The sequence below is a fragment of the Phyllobates terribilis genome, unplaced genomic scaffold, assembly GCF_046119375.1.
Source record: "Phyllobates terribilis strain yellow unplaced genomic scaffold, ASM4611937v1 Scaffold_5__5_contigs__length_657084704, whole genome shotgun sequence".
In the NCBI taxonomy this organism is placed as follows: domain Eukaryota; kingdom Metazoa; phylum Chordata; class Amphibia; order Anura; family Dendrobatidae; genus Phyllobates; species Phyllobates terribilis.
In genome coordinates, this window is record NW_027362765.1 from 149,843,908 (window position 1) to 149,868,485 (window position 24,578).

Consider the following 24,578-nt stretch of genomic DNA (forward strand, 5'->3'; position numbering starts at 1 on the left):
AGCTTCAAGAGGTAGTCACCGGAAATGGTTTTCCAACAATCTTGAAGGAGTTCCCAGAGATGCTTAGCACTTGTTGGCCCTTTTGCCTTCACTCTACGGTCCAGCTCACCCCAAACCATCTCGATTGGGTTCAGGTCTGGTGACTGTGGAGGCCTGGTCACCTGGCGTAGCACCCCATCACTCTCCTTCTTGATCATATAGCCCTTACACAGCCTGGAGGTGTGTTTGGGGTCATTGTCCTGTTGAAAAATAAATGATGGTCCAACTAAACGCAAACCGGATGGAATAGCATGCCGCTGCAAGATGTTGTGGTAGCCAAGCTGGTTCAGTATGCCTTCAATTTTGAATAAATCCCCAACAGTGTCACCAGCAAAGCACCCCCACACCATCACACCTCCTCCTCCATGCTTCACAGTGGGAACCCGGCATGTAGAGTCCATCCGTTCACCTTTTCTGCGTCGCACAAAGACACTGTGGTTGGAGCCAAAGATGTCAAATTTTGACTTGTCAGACCAAAGCACAGATTTCCACTGGTCTAATGTCCATTCCTTGTGTTCTTTAGCCCAAACAAGTCTCTTCTTCTTGTTGCCTGTCCTTAGCAGTGGTTTCCTAGCAGCTATTTTACCATGAAGGCCTGCTGCACAAAGTCTCCTCTTAACAGTTGTTGTATAGATGTGTCTGCTGCTAGAACTGTGTGTGGCATTGACCTGGTCTCTAATCTGAGCAGCTGTTAACCTGCGATTTCTGAGGCTGGTGACTTGGATAAACTTATCCTCAGACGCAGAGGTGACTCTTGGTCTTCCTTTCCTGGGGCGGTCCTCATGTGAGCCAGTTTCTTTGTAGCACTTGATGGTTTTTGCAACTGCACTTGGGGACACTTTCAAAGTTTGCCCAATTTTTCGCACTGACTGACCTTCATTTCTTCACTCGTTTTTCTTTACTTGGCTGCTTTTTTCTTGCCATAATACAAATTCTAACAGTCTATTCAGTAGGACTATCCGCTGTGTATCCACCTGACTTCTGCACAACACAAGGCAAGAAATCCTACTTATTAAACCTGACAGGGCACACCTGTGAAGGGAAAACCTTTTCCGGTGACTACCTCTTGAAGCTCATAAAGAGAATGCCAAGAGTGTGCAAAGCAGTCATCAAAGCAAAAGGTGGCTACTTTGAAGAACCTAGAATATAAGACATATTTTCAGTTGTTTCACACTTTTTTGCTAAGTATATAATTCTACATGTATTAATTCATAGTTCTGATGCCTTCAGTGTGAATGTATAATTTTCATAGTCATGAAAATACAGAAATTTCTTTAAATGAGGTGTGTCCAAACTTTTGGTCTGTACTGTACATACTCGTAAATTGTAATTACCGTATTACTTCTCCATTACTAATCTGAAGTTAGTCAGTAATGAACCTGAGCTGGATTCATAATGCAGCAGGTCTTTGTGCTAAGGTCCATCTAGATCGCAGATTTCTGCTCCTAATGAGTTAGTCGACTACATACAAATCGCTCAGTGCTTATTTAATGGCCGTTCACATGGCCAATACAAACTGTATGGGGAGATAAATGATCGTTCTGTCCCCATCCTGCAGGAATATTATTGGCAGCACATCCCTTGTTTATGTGGGAAGATAGGCTGCTGTCCAAGATGATTTATAGGACCGTAAACTATCCCATCAGCTGAAGAACAAGCATTTTGTTTGTATGTCAGCTAATAAGTTTCACCACTGGTGCAACATATTTACAAAGACTACTGCCATGGTTATAGCAACTATAAATGACACAAGGGCACCTGCTAAATTGCATAATAGCACGAAAATGGATATTATTTGGCTTCCTGTATTCTTTGTATTCTTTGCATGAAAGATGGTCTGCAAACCTTCACGCAATATTAGCATGGGTATGGAGAAAAACCCAATAGTAACCCAATCTCTTCTGCAGAAAACTGGTAAAGCCGTCCTGGCTCTGAAGAGGATGGCAATGCTGAGCCACAAGTCAGATTCCAACTCCTCCCCAACCACAGATGGTAAGTCATGATCTTATGGGGGTCTCTGTCAGGTCCTCTCCTTTTACTTCCCAACTTCTTATTCGGTGCTGTTGTGTTATTACAGATGACTCTGAAAGTAAGAAGGTGTTCAGCTTCCTGCAGGAACAGCTTCAGAGGCCTCCTGTCTTCTCCTCCCTTCTAAATGACCTGTCTGAGGTTGCAGGAAGTTCTGCTCGATTCCATTGCCACATTGAGGGTAAGTTGATGGCTCCTGGTATGTCACCATCTACACACACATTTTATTTTTTTTTACATGTTTGAACATAAATATACTGTATAATGCCATATTGGAAATGTTCCCTTTGTAAGGTGCCCCAGCGAGATAGTCGTGGGCGAGCTGTAGCCCATACTCACTCACTCTGGCACCCTACAGGCAAAGTGTGTTCTCCCTCTGATGTTCTGCGGTGTATGTGGTGCTTTCCACTGACTTCTGACCAGCCGGTCACGTCTGTATCCAGGCATTTTTCTTTTGGAACCAGGGCAGCAGTGAATTCAGAGGACACAAGGTTCATAACAATAACTGGGACTTTACTTGGGAAGTAGGAATATTTACAGGCAGATATAATGGATAAAGCCCAACGGGTTGTCATCGTTCCCACAGGTACTTGATACAACTTCAGCCCTGGTTCCCAATTTAGGTGAAGCATCTTTGTTGCCTTATTCTCTAGCCCTAGCGAATCTTCCTCACCAGTGACGGTATATCCGGATCTTAGTCCTCCCCACGTCCTAGACTTGAGTCCTATCTTCGCCTGCAGACAGAATGCACCCCCGGGTCCTCAATGACTCTCTTGAGTTTCCGAGGCCGGCTAAGGGGACTCTTGTGGCGAGGTTCTTTTGCCTGATGATCCACTGTCTGAGATACGGGGCCCACGTTTTGCCCTAGCAGCCAGTATATGGACCCTGTCTCTGCTCCAGTCCTGTACACTACTGACTGAACTGTCTTCCTGCTTCTGGAAACTACCCAGAGATTCCTAAAGTGCCCATTTCACTATGGGCTGTCCTCACACAAAGTTAACTCTCACACTGTCATAAATGCCTACTATGCTACTGGCAAACTTCACCTTTCACCTACATTCTAGACAGTGGCATCTTGAGGCCGTTTAATACTACAGCCCACAAGGAAACCTATCCGGAACAATACATTATTCACATTCTATACCACAGCAGCATTGATGTCGTCTTCAGGGGGAATATGACAGCTGGTAATCTCCTTGCACCTTATTGTGATTTATGAAGCAACACAATATTTAGGTATATGTTTCAGACTTGCATATCATCCATAACGCTTAAAGGGAATCTCTTAGCAGGTCTCTGCTATGTAAACTAAGGATAGCATGAGGTAGCAGCTGAGATACTGTCACTTATTAGGCTGTGTGCTTACAATAAAGGTTTTATAACCAGGAGATATCATTGCCCTGACTACAGTGTTCGCGATCCCTGGTCCATGGTACTAGAGTTGTAGTTTGGATCACAATTTCTTATATCCTTTAAAAGGTTTTTTTCCAGTACTATGAGAAGAGGAGAGCTTATAGTGATGACTTATCCAAGGGTCTATTCTACTAAACACAAATCAGATGTAAACTGAGTGCGGAAAGGAACACCACAGCTCTGTCACCCTGTTTAGTAGCCAGTCCGAGGTGCTACTGACGCGCCCCCTGGGCCGTGGGGTACTGGGTGGCCGGTCGATGCTGGGGGATGTCACAGTGGCGGTGACCCGGTCTGTGACCCAGGGCGGTCAATGAAAGGGGGTTTTAAAGAAAAGGGAATATAGATTTTATATAATGTTCGTGACGCCACCTGTGGTATTGCGGCTATATGGAGCCGCTGCTGCGGTGCAGATCCTCTGGAGCTGATGGCGACGCAGCAGAGTTGGGACAGCTCTCCACAGGCAGAGCTTAGCTCCGGGGCAGGAAATGGTGAGGGTATAGATGTTGCTGTACAGTGTAGTACAGGGGATGGCGCAGTTAATAATCAGTCCACAACTTAATGGCGGTTTCCTCTTATCTTTACTTGCGGTGGTTAGGCAGACCGGGGCACGGGTACTAGCTGGTAGTAGAGGTCCAGGCGGCCTGGAAGCAAGTTGGGAATCCACCTCGCCAGGTGAAGTTGGAGGCTAATCTCTTTGGGCCCTGCTGCTTATAGCTGTGCTGTGGCCCTTGTCCCTGAGTAAAACGTCGTTGAGCTCACCCGTATGGCAGGCAGCTCGGGCCTTCCTGGAGTGTCGCTCCCAAGTGGCGGTGCTGGGACCTATCGTGGGGCTGAGCCTCCCGGCGTCTGATGGGGCCAGGAGACCTGCAGTCTCCTGCCCTCCGGTTTCTGCTGCTGGGCCTTCAGTGCCCCACAACCTCGGACTCCGGTGTCCGGTTCTTGTACGCTTCCTAACTCTAACTAACCCTGCCTCCAGATTCCAGTTGCTAAGGGTAGGAGCTCCCCTTGCTGGTCTGGAGCCAGGAAAGTGTTGTATGCTAGTATACCTGACTAGGGGACCCCTGCTTGCTTCCAGGCATGGCATTGCCTCTTGTGAGGGAGGCAATTGCGCTGTGGCAATCGGACCCCTGGGGTGCCACACTACAGATCCTGAAGATAGATCATCAGTATTATGTTATTGGAAAGCCCCTTAAAATTGTAATGGGATTGTTGGTAAAGTTCCTGATTCGTCACTGCCATGGACAGGAACGTCTTATGAGGGAACGTCTAGGAAAGTAGGCCTTGTCCAATTGCCCTTTTTTCCTCCTCTAAAACTTAACTTTTTTTAACTGTGGCCCTGTATCGATTCCCACCAGTTCAATATCTCCTTAGAATTTGCATATTCCCCATGTTTGTGTAAATTTCCATTGAGTACACTGCCTTCTTCCTAAAATCTACAGAATAGTTTACATTTGCCTGCATGAGAGGTGGAATGGTCCCATTGGGATTAGAGACTGGTGGAAGTGATTAGTCTGTAGAATATGCTGGAACTAAAAACACTACAAAATAAAGGTCCATCTAGTACGGCCGATTTTGGCAAATCAATGCACCTTTTATGAACGCTGATCGACTATATATGAAACCGCTGGACATGTATGGGGACAGATCAATTGCCAATACGATCGTTCGTTCGGTCCCCATGCAGTACATGTTACCGGCAGCACATTCCCTGATCCTATCACCCAAGCATTTTGCTTGTTCATTAGGTAATAATCAGTGTGATTACAAGGGCTGACCATCGGGAACTGGCAACACCATGAACGCTCATTCACAGACTTGCTTTTCCTAAGGTACTTTTAAGATGAGAAAATAATTTTTTTTCACTCCTCTCCCCTCCCCATGCTTGTTCTTTCATCTAGGTTTTCCAGACCCTGAAGTCTTGTGGTTTTTCTCTGGATCCCCAATCCAAGAGTCTAAGCGATTTGAGATTGAGTACGAGGAGTCGGGGAGCTGCACGCTTATTATATCTGATGTTTCGCCCAATGATGCTGGGTTGTATACATGTCAGGCCTCCAATTCCCATGGCCAAGCAGAAACATCGGCAAAATTGACTGTCCACTGTCTATGGGCGGAACGTTCACCACGGGATGGGACTGTAAAGATTGCCTGATCAGATGGAAGCGGCAGATTACAACCTACCATCTAGATCCTGTGAATGCAAGAGCCAGCACATGGGGTATATAGATCTGGCCACAAGTAGCCACTACTATACTAATGTGTGATTGGAGAAGCCTATGTACTGTCATAGCCAGTAGGTGTGTATGTATATATTGCACATGGCTATATACAGCAGACCTCTCAGGGCATTAAATCTTCTGCACATTGCATGTGAGGAGCACTCCTTTATTAAAGGGGTTGTAAGGATTAGAAAAAACATGGCAGCTTTCATTCAAAAACAGCAATGCCCTTAACCAAGGGTTGTGACTGGTATAGCAACTCGGCCGTATTGAAATGAATGGTGCCACGTTGCAATACGACTCACAACCCCATGGTCAGGGGTGGCTCTGTTTCTGAAAGAAAGTTGGCATGGTTTTTCTAATCCTGGACAACCAGTTTAAATCCATAGGCAGACTTTTGCTGTACAGTGTCTATGATCTCCGTATGTTGTGCTACATGCAGTATATAGATGACTTCACTAATATTCAGAATGGAAGTTCTTCCCTGCAGACTTTCCTACCTTTTGTAATTTTCAGGACTAAATGGAGGACGGGCCTACAATGTCCTGTATGTTTGCTTAGGTTCTTCTCATAAAGGAGAGGGCCTCCAGAAATGGCGCCACCTATTGTCAATATGTTGTAATGTTCAGCATCTCAACCTCGTTTATGTAGAAGAGGTGCAATACCAGACAAAACCCAGAGACAAGAGTGGCGCTATACATCATTTTTTTGTGAAACCTTTTTTGTAATTGCAGACCAGCATTGAAAATGTATTTTATTTGATTATTAAAACGCTGTGATGGAGGATTGCGGTGAATTGACTACTGCCATACTGGTTTCTCCTCTGATGCCAAGATGGGGTCAGTTCAAGACTGGTCTCAAAGTTTTGGCAGCAGAGTGGTTCCATTGATTATCATGGGTTCTTGATTCTGTTGTGTCCACTTTTGGAATGGTAAAAAAAAAAATTCTGCATGCTGCGCTTTTTTCTTCTGTTCCTTTCCTAAACGGAATTCAGACTTACCCCATGATAATCAATGAGGGTCCTCTGCTTCTGTAGAACAGATCCGTTCAGTGGATCAGAAAAACAGAATTTATGTGCAAAATTGAATATGCAAATGGAAATATCAACTTGGCCTAAAGACTGGATTGTCGGGCAAAATGTCGATAATCCAGGCTGTCTCAGACTACTGACCACCTCTGTTCCATAATGAATTGGTAAAGATCGGGTCACAGGGGTTAGGTGTCACTGAACTGCACTTTTACAATTCTTCTGTTTCTTTGTGGCTCATTTGTAAAAAAAAATTATAAAGTGCCAAACGTCCTCTCTACGATCATTTGTATGTTTTACACTGGAATTGAATGTGACGTTTGTCTCTTGTCTTCGTTTTCAGTTGTGCTATTTCTACTATGAGTTTCAGCAATTTTACAGTTTATTAAAGGAATATTCAAGATAAAGGAGTGTAACGTTCTTTAAAGATTAACCCCTGAAATGCTTCTGCCACTTTTTTTGTGATCAATAATTGAAAACCAATGCATATTAAGACTGGCTGCCCTCTAGTGGTAACATCATGCAAGTTAGTAATATTATGGTCAGCACTGTGGATAAAATGATTAAGGAACAGTCCTATCAACCTTTTGCATGAATGACTACAGCACTTATGATGAGTGATATTTTACTCGTATTGAAAAGTACTTGCAGTACAGTAGGCATTAATTCAGATGCATTGGGCCTGATTCTCATATCTGTGTTTCTTGGACCATGATGCATGTGTCTCGTGATCCGACCTCTACAGGATCATGGGCATATAAGAAGCTGGCGAGTTTGGGTAAGGAGACCCGCGGACTGTAAATAATTTTTTTTAATTTTTTCACCCCTATTGAGTTCCGTATGACTTCCTTTTTATACATCAACATTTTAAAATATAATGGTCCAAATACGGTTTTCTATATTAATAATTGTAATATTTAAATTATAGATGGTGCCATTATGGTATCCATTTTTTAATGCCCTCATTGAGTATAATGGGCGAGTCTGATCCGAAAAACAGATCAAACTAGTGTATGCTGAGACCTTTTTATATACGCATTAATTTATTCATACACCCATATAATATATAGTATATAAAAACACACGGACCATTGGCCCTCCTGACTTCCTAAATACTGGTGTTCTGAATGTAAAAGAACAACCTAAGAGGTAATGCCCATATTTAATAAAGCAAAAAAAAAGCCACATTGCAGACAGTCACTGGTTCAAGTCCCTTAGAAGGGCTAATAAATGTGAAAAATAAACTATATTTAAAATAAAACAAATATAAAAGTTCTAATTGCCTAACTTTTCCAAAAAAATATTAAAAGAGGAAAAACAACATTAAGTATTGCCGCGCTCATGTTTGAATGATTAAAATATATTTATCCCATATAGTGTATTGCTGAATGAAAGAAAAATATCAAAATTGTCAAATTAATGGGGTGTGTTGTCATAGGACTTGGTTCTTGGCAGCATAGGGATATGGCTGGACTCTTTCTGATAGTAAGTCAAGTAACAAAAAGTACAACAAAAGGAATATTTAAAACTCTTAGATACAAATCTATCTGTAGAAAGTTCTGTGTAACATGTGTAAAGAAAGTGGCAGAATATTATGAAACCTCAAGCTTTGCTAGCAGGGTTTTAGGGTTAACAGATCCTGAATATTGAAGGTACGGAGATCCTATAACCTGTCGTGGTATTTGGTTTCAGCACATGCACCTTGCCTTTCTATCATTGTATACACCATTCCCTGTGTCTCCAACTCGCTCCCTGCATTGATCTTCTCCTGCTGTATACTACTATTCCTCTATATACTTTAGACCGCATCCTTTGGACTTGGGAAGAAAAAAAAGAACCTAAACCAACTATCTCTTCCTCCCTGTCAACATCTACCATCTGATTTTGAAACCTTACTTCCTTCTGCCTTGTGGTCAGCTGCGTCGTACGTCTTTCCCCTAAACATCCAATAAAAGAGCCAGCCACACAAGCAAGTTCTAGCAACGGGACAAGAAGTGAATCTTGACACTGTAGAGAGACACTTTAGAGTGAAAGGAGAAGAGACGAGACACATTACGATGTAATTTCTGCTTCTGTCGCTCAGTAAATCACTTATTTCGCTTGCAAAAATCTATTGCCACACCTTCCTTCCTTCTGCTTGTACCCCTTGGTCGTTGTGGCAAGCAAGTGATGCATAGAAGACGACCACATAATCGGAAGTTGGGTGTGTCAGCGTCAAACCTTACTGCTACTTTGTAGTAAGTCTCCTATACTTTATAGATCTTCTCCTTGTCTTCACATAACCCTTGTACCCCATCACTGTAAGTATCAAGACTGGAGCTAGGAGTGTGGAAACGAGGAGCAGCTTGTATTATGGGGAACGCAGCTGGGTCCCTGGAAATGTTCCAGGCCCGGGACTCAAAGACACAGCCAACAAATGGGACTCCACCACAAAAACAAAGAGAAGGATCATCTTCCAAGCTTCCAAGACCAAATTCGGAAGAACTGGAAGAAAAATTCAATGTGGTGCTGGTAAGTAGACCTTACAAATAAAGCTGAATGCATGTATAGATTTAAGGGTGTGAAATTCGATCTAGGATGGGTGGAGGATCTGTAGACTCGGATCTACTTGGGGTAAATTTACTGTATGACTATATGTAACGTTAAGAAATAAGCTGAAGGAAATTAGATTCTCAAATGAATTTCATATTTGGTTTAAAAAATGCAACATTGCTCACAATCTAGTTCATGCGTTCTCTTGTATCTACTTGGGTTGTGTAGTGCACCAGTATGACGCAATGTGCTTCTCAACTTCCATCCATTTTCACAGTAGCCTTACTTGCATGTGATGCAATGTGTATCATCATAAAATGTGATTTTGAAGGAACATTTCCAGTCTGTTCAGATCACTGGTTACATTGATAGTCCAGGCAAACCACTCCAAGAAGAATGGCACCTTTACCCAAGGGCCATTACAGATCCAAGCCATTAAATGGCCACTGATGGACTACAGACAAGCTGATCGGTGGTTTATTACGGGTTTGTTTCAAAATGCTAATGAACATTATGGGTCAAGGAGTGATCACTAATATGATTTGCTTTGCTTGTTAGCTTGTTTGTCAAAGCCTACAATTGTTAGATGTCTCTCTGGTAGAACTACTGGTTGTCCTATCATGAAAATAAGTTGACCTTTGTTTGTGAACCCAGCAACATGAACTCTTTTATAAGATTTTTCCTGGAGATCCACAAAGAGATAAAGGGTTGTCCAAACTAGAGTAAAATAGCAGGTGTTCCAAAGACTAACTTCTCACGAGGAGGCTTCTAGGCAAATGCTTCCCCAGGGGAACCACAATGTAAATACATAGTTTGCAGGCTGCACCTTTTGCAGGTGCCCGTTGCTGTCAGAGATGCTCCACACCACATCTTGGCATGCTCTAATGGGGACTGGAAACATGGGCTGTCTAAAATTTACATTGTTATTGTGTTCATGGGCCTCTTTCACATGGCTTCCAACCTGCCCAACAAAAAGTGCTCTGATTTCCTGGCACAGACCCGAGGACAATAACAGACTCAAACTAGTATTCTCCAATGCTTAGGCCTCGGCCCCACTATCAGTATTCGGTCAGTATTTTTCTCAGGAGTGGGAGCCAAAATCAGGAGTGGGTGATAAATGAAGAATTGGTGCACTTGTTTCTTTTCTACCTTGTTCCTCACCTGGTTTTGTCTCCCACTCCTGAGAAAAATGACTGACCAAATACTGATAGTGGGGCCGTGGCCTTATAAGTGATTATGCAGTGATTTATGGGACTAGTAACTAGCTACTCACATAGAATAAAGAGCAGGGTGAAGTGTGTGTAATAGGGGCATGGTGGCTAGTGTACTTCTATGGGCACTGTTATAGCAATAACTGCTCTGAGGGTGTTTCTGATATGAGCAATAGTTCACTCTATGAATACTAATGAGTCCTGATCTTTAATGGGCACAACAGAGGAAAACTAATACAATTTGGCATCCATGTGTGTACTATGTGGCCCTGAATGCATAGTCTATTTGCGATAATCAGTATTGTAATTTGCAACACTAGCTGTGGCCATTTATACTTTGAATACAAAAATGTCTTTATTTTATTAATATATTTAGTTTTGGAGGTGTAGGCTACATACAAAGGGGATGTAAGCCATATAACAACTTGTATTCAGAGCCATAATAGCCCTCACATCACCAATGACACATGCCATTCAGCTGCCTACATGCTCCAATCACCACCTCCTTCATTCACCCACAGTGGTCCTCCGCAGACGCTCCCAGAGGGACTCATCTTGGCTCTGCTCTTTACCTGCCTTTTTGTACCTTGTCTAGCCTTTCAAATGTATCTCATATCTAACCACAATCTACAGTACTTTCAAGCACCCCCCCCCCACCCCAGTTCAGAAAGTAGCACCTCCCCATAGGAATCTTACAATCTGATATTCAATATCACTGCGTTTCTCCACCTATACACAACAATAATCAGCTTTGTAGTGGCCATCTCTGGCAGTTCCTTTATGGTCCATTTATACTGCATGATTATCGCACACAAGTGTTCCTAGAGACGCTGGTTTTCTGATAATTGTACAGTCTTAACAGGCTGCCGATCACCCCACAAATAGGCAAAACGCTCATTTGTTGGGTGATATTACCTTTTGTGATGCACCAAAAAATCCTCATTCTTGGCAGCGTGCATCATTCTGCTTAAACAGGACTCAAGCTGTCGAGAACAATGTCCGCCAATGCTCACTGAGTGATCTACTACAGATTTGTTCAGCACAGGTTGCAAGTATAAACAGGCTATTAAATAACACCGATCGGTAAATACACTACAACTGTACATCTAGTGTCTCCCATTCACACACCAGTTCCTCATCTCACCCACCTCTGTTTGTGTCTCTCAGGACTCTGCCCTAGGATCCCTTCTCCTCTTCATCAAAATCTTGATGTCACCTTTCTGCAACCCAGAATTCAATAGTGTCTATCAGACATATCTATCAGCCGTATCCTCTTTCTCCTTCCACTTTCTCAAACTCATTGTGGCGAAAATTAAAATTTTATTATCTTTACATTATTTCCACCATATCCAGACACCTCAAATTTTCCAAATCTGCTCTTTTCCTAACATTGAATCAACAAACACGGTAGTGCATGTCCTCATCATCTCACTCCTAGACTATTCTAGCATCTTCCTCAGTCCTTTCATTGGCTATCCAATGAAGGGACTTGTAAAATTCAGTTCAAAAGCAGCATGAAAGCCGATCTCCACGCAAAAGCCTACAACCTGCAAGAACTCCTCTGCCACCACAATGCCATATGAGCAGCTTGTACCCTCACTTATGGTCACCTTGTGAGTGCTTACGGGCAGTCTCCTGTCTCTATACCAGTGTGCCAATTGGTAAGATGTCCATATCCAGTTAGTAAACTTTAGGACAGAAAATTGCCCATTAGTCACTAGTGACTATTGGACAATTTTTCATATCCTAAAGTTTACTAACTGGATATGGACATGCATATTGACATCTTATGTGAGTGTGTGTGGGGGAGTTGGGAGAGATGTCTGTTCACCTTCGATGTCTGGGCGGGATACATTTTGGGCATGATTCTTTCCTGTGGCTAAAATGCTACTGATATTACAATATTTTACAGATGACTGAGGACATTGAGTAGAAAGATGGCTGAAACACAACCAATTATCTATTGGTTACTTTTACTTGCAACTTAGAAATTACTGATAGTTAATGTGATATTTTTATATTTTACTCTGTATGCTACACAAGTCATTTTAAGGCACTGTTTGCAACACCAATTAATAAGAAAAGGACATCATTCAGAAAGCTTGGATACCGGATTACCTTGGATATTTTTCCGCTGATTGTTAAGCTGGCTATACAAATTAGATGGCTGTCGGCCGAACAATGTTCTCGCCCATCACAGGAAGACTTGTGTCAGCTCCTGTGTTCTCTGAGTGAGCCGCTGCCTGACTCCTCCTGGCTGCGATGTATCTCCCTGTTGAACAAAAGTCTCAACCATTGAGTGTTTTGATCCTTCTCTTCCCCAGCATTATATGTCGGAGACAGTCAGAGGATCCCCACACACATAAAATGGTTCAGCCAATCCCATCCAAACACGTCAGGTTTTATCTTATCAATTTTTATCTACTGAGTTTGGAGGCTTTTTTGGGAGGACTTCTATTTTACTGTGTCTTGGATATCCTGAGAGAGTAGCACTCTGATATGGGCCCAACTAGACCGTTATTGCCTACACGCACTGGCTTGAATGTTGCCTCTTTTCTCCCTGTCTTATTTTGTGATTTACAAATGTCTCGTGATCCTAATTGCTGCAATCTCATCGGTTTGTTAAAATGATTTTGCGGATTGGTTCTAGCATCCTAGTAGATTGTGGAATATTTCTTACCAAACAGATGTTGGGTGTGACCATAGAGCAACATGTCAGCTGTGTGTGACGTCACGCACCCATCTCCGCATCTGTTGTTGATCACTTTCTAACCAGCTGGAAACTAGATGTTCAATGACTGCTAAATATCCTTAGAGGTCATATTTTCATAGTCTGTAAATCATGGGCACATGTGATTTTGACGCTGTGCTTTAAATATAAATGAAAATAATACCACAGTGCCACATTCTGTTGACACACTACACCACCCAAAGGGACCGTGACCATATCACAGTTCCATTATAGCCTATACTTGGGACACTGTGCCCAATATGATACAACCATCGGTCACAACTGTAACAGAATTCTATTATACTCTACATTAGTGGTCTCCAACCTGTGATGGAAACAGACATGCTGAGAGTTGTAATTGTGCCAGTGCTGTAGAGCCAGTGTCGGAAATCGCTGCTATATTTAGATCATATTGGACGGGGAAGTTTTCTGACTACTGTACATGATCATAATACAATTATATCAGGCTCTGTAAATAGAATACTATACCACCCAACATTCCCCATACTTACTAACCTTGTTGGAGGCAAAATAAGGTCTTTTACATTCATGGCCAAAAGTGTTGGCACCCTTGAAATTGTTCCAGAAAATGAAGTATTTCTCCCAAAAAAATATTGCAATTACACATGTTTTGTTATACACAAAGGAAATAAATGTGTATATTGGAACAACCCAAAATAACTGAGGGGGGGGGGAGGCAAATTGGACATAATTTCTCACAAAACCCCAAAAGTGGTTCTGACAAAATTATTGGCAACTTTCCAAGATTGTGCGTAAACCACTCTGTTTCACGCATGTGATGCTTATTCAAACTCACCTGTGGCAAGTAACAGGTGTGGGGAATATGAAAATCACACCTGAAACCAGATAAAAAGGGGAGAAGTTCAATCAATCTTTGCATTGTGTGTCTGTATGTGTCACACGAAGCATGGAGAAGAGAAAGCGGAGAAGAGCACTGTCTGAGGACTTGAGAACCAAAATTGTTGAACAATATCCACAATCTCAAGGTTACAAGTCCATCTCCAGAGATCTTGATGTTCCTTTGTCCACAGTTTGCCACATAATGAAGAAGTTTACAACTCATGGCACTATACCTAATCTCCCTGGACATAGAAGACAGAGAAAAATTGATGAAACGTTGCAATGCCAGATAGTCCGGATGGTTGATAAGCAGCCCCAATCAAGTTACAAAGAAATTCAAGCAGTCCTGCAGGCTGAGTGCATCCGCATCAGTAAAAACTATCCATCGACATTTGAATGAAATAAAATGCTATGGTAGAAGACCCAGGAGGACCCCACTGCTGACAGACATAAAAAATCTAGACTGCCGTTTGCCAAAATGTATGTGCGTAAGCCAAAAGCGTCTTGTGGACAGGTGAGACCAAGATAGAGCTTTCTGGTGAAGCACATCATTCTGTTTACCAAAAACAGAATGAGGCCTACAAAGAAAAGAACACAATACCTACAGTCAAATATGGTGGAGGTTAAAAGATGTTTTGGGGTTGTTTTGCTGCCTCTGCCCCTGGGTGCCTTGACTGTGTGCAAGGCATAATGAAATCTGAAGATTACCAAAGGATTTTGGGTTGTAATGTAGTGCCCAGAGTCAGAAAGCTGGGTTTGTGTCCTAGGTCTTCCAGCAGGACAATGACCCCAAACATACTTCAAGAAGCACCCAGAAATGGATGGAAACAAAGCACTGGAGAGTTCTGAAGCTGCCAGCAATGAGTCTGGATCTAAATCCCATTGAACACCTATGGAGAGATCTTAAGATTGTTGGGAAAAAGCACCCTTCAAATATGAGAGACCTCGAGTTTGCAAATGAAGTTTTCCAAAATTCCAGTTGAGAGGTGTTAGAAGCTTATTGATGGTTAGGAAGCAATTTATTGCAGTTATTTATTCCAAATGGAGTGCAACCAAATATTTAAGTTAAGGTTGCCAACAATTTTGTCCGACTCATTTTTGAGGTTTTGTGTGAATTATGTCCAATTTGCCTTTTTTTTTTTTTCTGTGTTCCAATACACACAAAGGAAATAAACGTGTATAACAAAACGTGTAATTGCAATAATTTTCTGGGAGAAATACTTCATTTTCTGGAACAAATTCAAGGGTACCAGCACTTTCGGCCATGACGGTATTTCCTAGTTCCAGTCCCAGCTCAAAACTAAAACATGCCCAGGAGCGCCCACATTAGGAGAAATCAGATCCCGCTGTTATCAGACTGCACTATATTTGCTGTGATACTATTGCCAACATTTTTATAAACCTGAAAAATGTAGAAATGTTGGGAATTCTGTATCACCATGGGACCCATAAAAATGTTGCCTCCACGAAGAATTTGAGATTTAATTTAATATCTCTGAATGTGTTGAAGTGTGCCACGGTATAATTTTAGGGACCAGTAGGATTTAGCAAGCATCTAAGTCTACAAACCCCTACCCCTGGCACAGTTGTAGGTATACCTACCTACAAAAAGAGGTCTTAAAAACGCCTGGTTATCAAGTCTCCCAGGTGCCGCTGAAACCTGCAGGACAGCTGCACTTCTATGAGGTTTCTTGTGCATGATGGTGGAATGCTCCTTCCTTAGACAAAGCCTAAACACATTCACCGGGTGGGAATCAAGACATGAACTGATATATAGACCTTGTATTAAACTTTTTTTTTTTTTTTTTCACCAGTGCATTTTATCAGCTTGACTGGCATCCATAAAATTTGGCAAGCACTGTTAGAGAGGGTGTAAAGGTGGCAAATCCACCCAAGTCGTAAAGCCCAAGGAGGCCTAAATGCCACATAAGCAGGAGCCAGTATTATACATGGCTCGTGGTGGGTAGGATTACAGTTTCAGATTTTGTGGTTTGGGGCACAGAAGTTTTAAGTTATGTCTCTGCCCCCACCGATTTAACTAAAATATGACAAACTGACTTTTCCTCTGCAGTTTGAGCAGGAAGGCTTCCTATAGAGGTTTGGCCTCCGAGCTGACATTGATATGGAGGTTAGTGTGAGGTCACACAGAAATGCTTCATGTATAATTGATACTGTCATTCATCTGCTGTTTTGTATTATGCTGGGAGTGGTGTGTGCAGTATGTAGAAGGCAGCGCGTGAAGCCGGTTACTGTGTATTATGATCTGCAGTTTGTCTTATAGTGATGCTCAACTTTTGCGCAACTTTTGCATAAAACACGAAGCATAAAAAATGAAGGTACCCTGCAATACATTGTAAGGTGATCTGTACAGCCACTGCAGCTAGGGGTATTTTCGGGAAGGTGAACATGCCTGATATTGGTGGCACCCGATGGGTGCCTAAAATGGGGCCCCTTGGGTTTCCCACATAGGGCCGGTCAATTTCCCAGACAAAATAGTGCAGCATGCACAAAGGCTCTGAAAGTAGACAGCTGAGAATGGGGCTAGCGCTAATTCTGGGTGTTGCAGCAGCCTGGCCATTGCAGCTCTTGAGCCCAAGCCATCCATTACTGCATTGCACTAGCTTTACCAACACCATAAAAATATGATCCGATGCAACATGGAACCTCAGTTATGTGGAAAGCCAACTCCCTGTGACAGCATTGGTAACTTGCAGAGCTGATCTGGGGCTGCTAATTGCTATGTAGACCGCAAAAGTGAAGACCGGACAAGGCACCTTACCTTCTCCTCAAGGCCATCTCACTCCACTGAAACTTATTACCAAATAAGGGAAGGATGGAGCATGCTGAAGGCGACATGTCTGTTCCATCTTCCAAGAGATGAGAGAGACTGAACAAGCACCAGACTGTCCTGGTTATGGCATTGTGGTATGGACCAGCAGGGGCCCAGTTTTCATCTAGCTATAGGGCCTACTCTCCTCCTATATGTATCATCATACCTTCTGAATTATTTTTTACTATCTGTAGTTTTCTCCAATTAGGTTTTATACATATATAATATTTTTATGAAAACCTCAATCACAGGTTGCATTTGCTACTCCATGTTTCTTCATCAGTTCTGTATATATTTCAAAGAGCTGCTCCTTGAATAAAAATATTCTTGATTGTTGCACAATTAATTTAGATGCCCAAAACCATGGCCTAGTCAAAAGCCTCTGCCTAACTCTGGGAATTTAGAGCATCTATTATGTACATGCCCTCATAACCTGCAGGTAGACAAAACTTCTGTCCGGGAGGATGCTGGAGGGTCCACAGCAGAGGTCCCCAACCTGTGCCTTTCCAGCTGTAATGGAGCTATAGCAGCTGTTTGGGTATGCTGGGAGTATTAGTTCCACCAAACATTGGAGACTTTTAACCTACAGATATATCAAATCTAGTGCAGGAAGTTCAAATATAATGTAATATTGTTGCATTGGTAGCAATGTAATCACATACATGTGTATGGAGGTCATGGGACACTGCTGAGGAAGAGCCATGATCTGTCTGCCTGCATATTGGCCAATATTTCCTTCCTGCATTAGTGACTCACTGAATGTCTCCATCTGGCAGATCAGTCTCCTGATTAAATTAAATTAACTCCAGGTCAATGAGTGGCTGGTTAATGTAGAAATATAATATAGGGATGTGGATAACCCAGGAGAAGCAGTACTTGTCTGCAAAGATCTCTCGGCTACAATTCTAACAAGTCCTGTCCTCCTTGATATTTGTTAAAAGATTTAAAAAAATTACTACATTCATTTCTTAAAGGGAATCTGTCTACAGGTTTTTGCTATGTAATTTGTGGACAGCATGAAGTAGGGGATAAAACACGGATTTCAACGGTTTACTTACAATGAAGGTTTTATCCCCTGGTGATTCATTGCCTGGACTACAGCAGCCTGTGCATGCTAGTCCGACTCCGCCCCATCCTACGATAAACAGCTCCTTGTCAAAAGACAATGTACATAGTTAGTTTTGGGCGGAGTTAGCTTTCTCAACTCTGCTTCATTGATCTAAAAGCTCTGATTGTGTCAGACCACTGCACCCAGTAATCTAAGTGATACATTGTTGAATTCAGGGTCTCTTTGCCTATATCAGGCTGCTCTCAGATGAGGTAGCAAAAAATCTGCTGACAAATTCTCTTTAATCGCTCTTTTGAGCTACTGCTAATGTGATTCTAAGTGTCCAGACTCCAGTATTGGGCAGAATTCAGAAGTCCATGAAACACAGCGGGTCTCCTGACCCAAACTCAACAGCCTCATGGAATTGCAGCCGGTCCTGACAGCTGAATTCATCTTTTAGGTAAAAAGAAAATACTGCTTTCTTTCAAAAACCACTGTCAAACTGTAACATCCCTGAATAACTGCACACTATGTTGGAGTGCCACTAAGGCAAGTAAGAAACGCTCCTGTTGTTTTGCTTCATCTAATTTCCATATATTAAAACATAACTTTTAATCCATTTCAAAACTGAAAAAGAGGAAAACCAAGCTGGCACTTTAAGACCAGTCACTACGGAATTCTGTGATCCGTATAGTTTCCGAATACATAGAATGTGCTATTATCTGTAGCTATAATAAAAACTAAATGTGCTGCCCCTCAACATGTTTCGCTTATCCAGGTGTTTTCAAGGGCAAATACCAATGGTGAAACCTGTCAATGGGGCAGCAAATTTTGTTTGTGAAGACTGTGGTTTAAACGTATATGTATGTATATTGAAAATGCATATTCTACTGAAAGGGATAGCAACTACTAACTAATATTAGGAAATGGCTATAGATAATAGAATATGCTATGTACTGTATTTGGAATGTAAATGGATCACAGAACTCTGCAGTGACTGCTTGGTTTTCCTCTAACTAAAAGTTATGTTTTAATATACAGTCAAAGTTTTGAATCTGACACAAATTTTGCTTTTCACAAAGCTCACGGCTTCAGTGTTTTAAGATCTTTGTCATATGTTTCTATAATTATTTAAGGGGGCTTCATCAGATAATATAACTTTGCAGGAAGTACAGGGTTTGGACTACAGAGGGCAGGGATAGTTGTTTTTTTTTTCTCTGAAGCCCCCTCCAGATTGTTCGGGACATCCGGAAGAATGATGCATCGGAGAAGAAAACGTGATCTCTACCATAAATCCTGAGTCATGCCAACAGTAAAGCATGCTGAGACCACTTGTGTGGGGTTGCTTTTCATCCAAGGGAGTGGGCTCACTCACAATTTTGCCTAAGATCATTGCCATTTAATAAAAAATGAGATCTAAACATCAGAAATGGTGCTAAAATCCAAGCACTGATTGGGCAAGAATGGGTTCCCTCAGTTTGGATTTGGGCTAGAAGCTGATATCCAGCTGCCAGGGCAAAGGGAAAAAGTCTTGAAAACTAAGAGTGAACACTGTAAATATTGAGTCTTTGCATAAACTTGATGTATTTGGCAAAAGTTTGAAAACTTATGAAATACTTTTATAATTGTACTTCAGGAACCCTAAAAATATCTGACTAAAGTATTTAAAAGCACACAAGCAGCAAACTTTTAGAAAACTAAAATTTGTTTTTCTGCATGGTGAGCTGACATTTTTATTGATACCCATTTGAGATACGTACAATGTTTTCATCCCTTTTAAGGGAGGTGAGGTCAGAAAAAAAGCGCAATTCTAGCATTTCTATTTTTTCCTCCATGTATGAGACAAATCACGGTCTTCTTTGAAGCTCAGCCTATGGCACAGGAGAGCCAAAAGAGTAGTGATGGGGCCTGCAAATGCAAAGATTTAATGCTCCTAACATAAATACATTAATCCTTAAATTGACTACTCACTACTTTACACTGTGTGCAGAATTATTAGGCAAATGCGTATTTTGATCACATGATACTTTTTATACATGTTGTCCTACTCCAAGCTGCATAGGCTTGAGAGCCAACTACCAATTAAGTAAATCTGGTGATGTGCATCTCTGTAATGAGGAGGGGTGTTGACTAATGACATCAACACCCTATATAAGGTGTGCTTAATTATTAGGCAACTTCTTTTCCTTTGGCAAAATGGGTCAGAAGAGAGATTTGACGGGCTCTGAAAAGTGCAAAATTGTGAGATGTCTTGCAGAGGGATGCAGCAGTCTTGAAATTTCCAAACTTTTGAAGCGTGATCATCGAACAATCAAGCGTTTCATGGCAAATAGCCAACAGGGTCGCAAGAAGCGTGTTGGCCAAAAAAAGCGCAAAATAACTGCCCATGAATTGAAGAAAATCAAGCGTGAAGCTGCCAAGATGCCATTCATCACCAGTTTTGCCATATTTCAGAGCTGCAACGTTACTGGAGTATCAAAAAGCACAAGGTGTGCAATACTCAGGGACATGGCCAAGGTAAGGAAGGCTGAAAAACGACCGCCTTTGAACAAGAAACATAACACAAAACGTCACGAATGGGCCAAGAAATATCTTAAGACTGATTTATCAAAGGTTTTATGGACTGATGAAATGAGGGTGACTCTTGATGGGCCAGATGGATGGGCCAGAGGCTGGATCAGTAAAGGGCAGAGAGCTCCACTCCGACTCAGACGCCAGCAAGGTGGAGGTGGGGTACTGGTATGGGCTGGTATCATCAAAGATGAACTTGTGGGACCTTTTCGGGTTGAGGATGGAGTGAAGCTCACCTCCCAGACCTACTGCCAGTTTCTGGAAGACCACTTCTTCAAGCAGTGGTACAGGAAGAAGTCGGTATCGTTCAAGAAAAACATGATTTTCATACAGGACAATGCTCCATCACATGCATCCAACTACTCTACAGCGTGGCTGGCCAGTAAAGGTCTAAAAGAAGAAAAAATGATGACATGGCCCCCTTGTTCACCTGATCTGAACTCCATAGAGAACCTGTGGTCCATCATGAAATGTGAGATCTATAGGGAGGGAAAACAGTACACCTCTCGGAACAGTGTCTGGGAGGCTGTGGTGGCTGCTGCACGCAATGTTGATCGAAAACAGATCAAGCAACTGACAATCTATGGATGGAAGGAGGTGAGTGTCATCATAAAGAAAGGTGGCTATATTGATCACTAAAATTTTTTGTTTTTGCATGTCAGAAATGTTTTTCTAAATTTTGTGCACTGATATTGGCTTACCTAGTGAAAATAAACAAGTGAGATGGGATTATATTTGGTTTTTATTAAGTTGCCTAATAATTCTGCACAGTATTAGTTACTTGCACAAACAGATATCCTCCTAAGATAGCCAAATCTAAAAAAAAAAAACACTCCAACTTCCAAAAATATTAAGCTTGGATATTTGAGTCTTTTGGGTTGATTGAGAACATAGTTATTCATCAATAATAAAAATAATCCTCTAAAATATAACTTGTCTAATAATTCTGCACACAGTGTATTAACATAGCCATGTACCATGTCATCTGACAAGTTATGGATTACTATCTTTGTACAGGATCAGAACCACTATCGGTAGATGGATAAATCACCAGACCCGTAATCAGTATATCAATGCAGCAGCAGAACCACAATTAATACATGAAGGCAACACCAGAACCACCATCGGTACATGAAGGCAACACCAGAACCATCATTTGTACATGAATACAGCAGCTGAACCACCATCAGTACATGAATACATCACCAAAATCACTATCAGTGCATTAATACAGAACCAATCTTGGTACAATTGTAATTTCAGGTCGGCTACCACCATTCCCTTTTCTTCTCCAAACGTCATGATGACTTTTCACAGCCAAAGCTGATCTCTGCAGACTTCCCTCTTCTGCAGTGTTCTGCAACACATCCTAACACAGTGACCTAAAAAATAACAGTATTATAATGCTCCTGTAAAAAACATATCTGCCCGTGCTGTGCCCCTAAATAAATAAATGCCCCTCACTGTTCTCCCTGCACAAAATATCCTGCACTGCCCCTCTTATGGTTCATTGTCTTCACACTGTCCTTTCCTACAAAACATTGCCTCCATACTTTCCGCCTTTATGAACTATAACCATGTCATCTCTTATGAGCCATAACTGCTACAATGTCCGCCCTTTCGAATGATAACCACCACATTGTCCTCCGTTATGAACTATAACCTACACTGTCCGCCCTCATGACCTATAACCTCTATACCGTCAACCCCTCTCCTGTTTCCAATCTTCCCACTGCCCCCTCTTCTGACTGTCCCCTCACATTGTTTCCCCCCTATGTTGCCCACTCTCCATACTATCTCCCTACACAGTACTCCACTTACATTAACCCCTCTGCATATTTTGCCCGTTTTCACACTATTCCCTCCCTCTGTCCTCCTTATGCTGTTTTTATCTCCACGCTTCTTCCCACACTCTGCCCCTCGCCATATTGTGCTCCCCTCAAAGTTTACCCCCTATGCATACTGTCTCTCCATACATTACCCTCACACCTTTTACAATGAAAGTTGCTTGTTTCTTTAACTCCACTACAGTACAAATACCTCCCCTCTGTTTTTGTCGCCTCTGCGGCGCAGAAGTGATGGCTGTAGAATGATCAGGTGACCTAATCACGCTGCTGCACATCACCACGACACCAGAAGTACCAGCATGCCTTTTATATCTTCAACTGCATTCATGTCTTCAAAATGTGAATACAATTGAATGCCAAGAGCAGGGGTCGGTGATATACCTGTTCTCCGAACCGAATGTCCGTTTAATAACCGGTTCCGAGAACAGCTGTAACTCACATCTGGGAAGGGGGGTGGCAAAATGTCGCCCTCTTAGACACCTGAGGCAAGATGCTAATCTCAGTTCTTGGCAGAAGCAGTTGTGGATCAAAAGTAGTACTTATTTCCATTTTTATTTAATTTTTTTGCTGACAAATGGTCCACAAAAAAAACATGTGAAAAGGCATATTCATTTTAATGGGTCTGAGATCTTATCTGCAAAAATAATGGGTAGCACGTGAGCCAAAAAAACGGGTGTGTGCATACAGCATCTTTAATAGAGAGCAGCTCTAACAGATGCGTATGTGGTGGGCTTGTGCTTTTATCCAGCAGCCAATCTAAGCACTCAGAGCTGCAGTATTTGGTAAATGAAAGCAAACAATAGATATTGCTTCCCTGTAGTTCTCTGCTGTTTTCAACGATCAGTTGGACAGTCAGTTCTCTCCATTTGTTTTTTTTTTATTGGAGGGGTCTTAGGAGAAATCATGGGTGTCTAATCTGTTTTCTATTAATAAGAACAGTATCCATCATACAATAGCACTACAGACATGTAGAGTGTTGCTACACGCTATCGCCATTATCAGATAGGGACTCAAACTCTGCAATTTAGTAATGTCAGTGGCTGTTGCTTTATTTTTGTCTAATTTTTTGCATTGACTGTTTACGCCACAGCCCTTCCCCCTTAACATAACTCAGCCACAGGAAGATGACGCTGCCAGACTATGAAGCAGGAAACCCACAGGGAGGAGGAACAAACTGACACCTGCTTCAGAGAACTCTGCAAACGCATATATTGAATACAACGATGTGCAGAGACCCACCTAGAGCCTTCATAGTCAGGGGTGGGCTGAGGGTGGCCTGAACCCCGGACATTATGGGTCATGGCCACCTTACCACCCACAATAGTCATTACACACTTGAACTGGTTAACACGTTATATTGTGATGGTTTATTCTTTTGCAGGCCTTGCCCATAAAGAGGACTTGTCATTTTTATTAAATCATTGGTATACATGAAGAGAAGCAACTTTGTGATATATAGTATAAGACAAATCTACTTCTTTCACCTCCTGGACTGATCTTTTACTCTAAATTCATGGGTAAAATCTGTTTTCAGTGAAGACAGATTTTCCCATTACTAAGATAGGAGATGGCAGTTGAGGCTTTTAAAATTCTATGGATAGGGGAGGAGGGGCTAGAGGTAGACACAGACATCCTGCTGCAAGTTCTCCATAGAGCTTCATGAGCACCAGCTGCCATCTCTTATCTCAGTATTCACTGAATTGAGAATTTTGGGAATGAAAAATCAGTCCAGGAGGAGATGGAGGCAGTGTCTCTAAGATATTCTTCTTATTTTCACGTGTACTATTAATTTATGACCTAAAAATTAAAAATGCGGTTACTCTTTAAACCTTAGTGAACACTTTTTTTTTTATAAAACAACCTCATTTAGATATTGAATTGTATAAGACTGTCTCTTTTGAAAAACAGAACCAATAATGGTTGCATATAGAGAGTATACAGATGTAGCTATACTGGGTGCACAGGTAACAGTCATATTGGGGCTTGGTTTCTGAGGGGAATCAAATACCCCTCTGCCATATAAGAGAGTATTAAAAATCGCACATGGTAGGGGGCTATAAATACATCTTCTCTGTCCTTGCATTGGCTGTAGACCCAATTGTCAACCTATGTTACTGTAGCTTAAAGGGATTCAGTTTGAACAGTCATTCTGTGCTTACAAAGTCCCGCCACTCAGTATATCATGGTGGGGCCCATCATTTATACACCTTTCCACCTGATTGTC

The 24,578-nt window shown here is 42.0% G+C and overlaps 2 protein-coding genes across 3 annotated transcripts in view; both read left to right on the forward strand.

Annotated features, from left to right (window-relative positions):
* LOC141272443 (myosin light chain kinase, smooth muscle-like) overlaps nt 1-7,130 on the forward strand; it is a 63,186-nt gene extending 56,056 nt beyond the window's left edge. For both annotated transcript variants that reach the window (XM_073683174.1, XM_073683175.1), the window contains 3 exons: nt 1,947-2,031; nt 2,117-2,248; nt 5,379-7,130. In XM_073683174.1, the coding sequence (XP_073539275.1) occupies nt 1,947-2,031; nt 2,117-2,248; nt 5,379-5,629 (468 nt within the window). In that variant the 3' untranslated portion in view covers nt 5,630-7,130. The remainder of the gene's footprint in view (nt 1-1,946; nt 2,032-2,116; nt 2,249-5,378) is intronic.
* A 1,538-nt stretch (nt 7,131-8,668) lies between these two features.
* Nucleotides 8,669-24,578, forward strand: part of FMNL1 (formin like 1) — a 58,098-nt gene continuing 42,188 nt past the window's right edge. Inside the window, exon 1 of the mRNA XM_073683176.1 lies at nt 8,669-9,234. Coding sequence (XP_073539277.1) covers nt 9,076-9,234 — 159 coding nt within the window. The 5' untranslated portion in view covers nt 8,669-9,075. The remainder of the gene's footprint in view (nt 9,235-24,578) is intronic.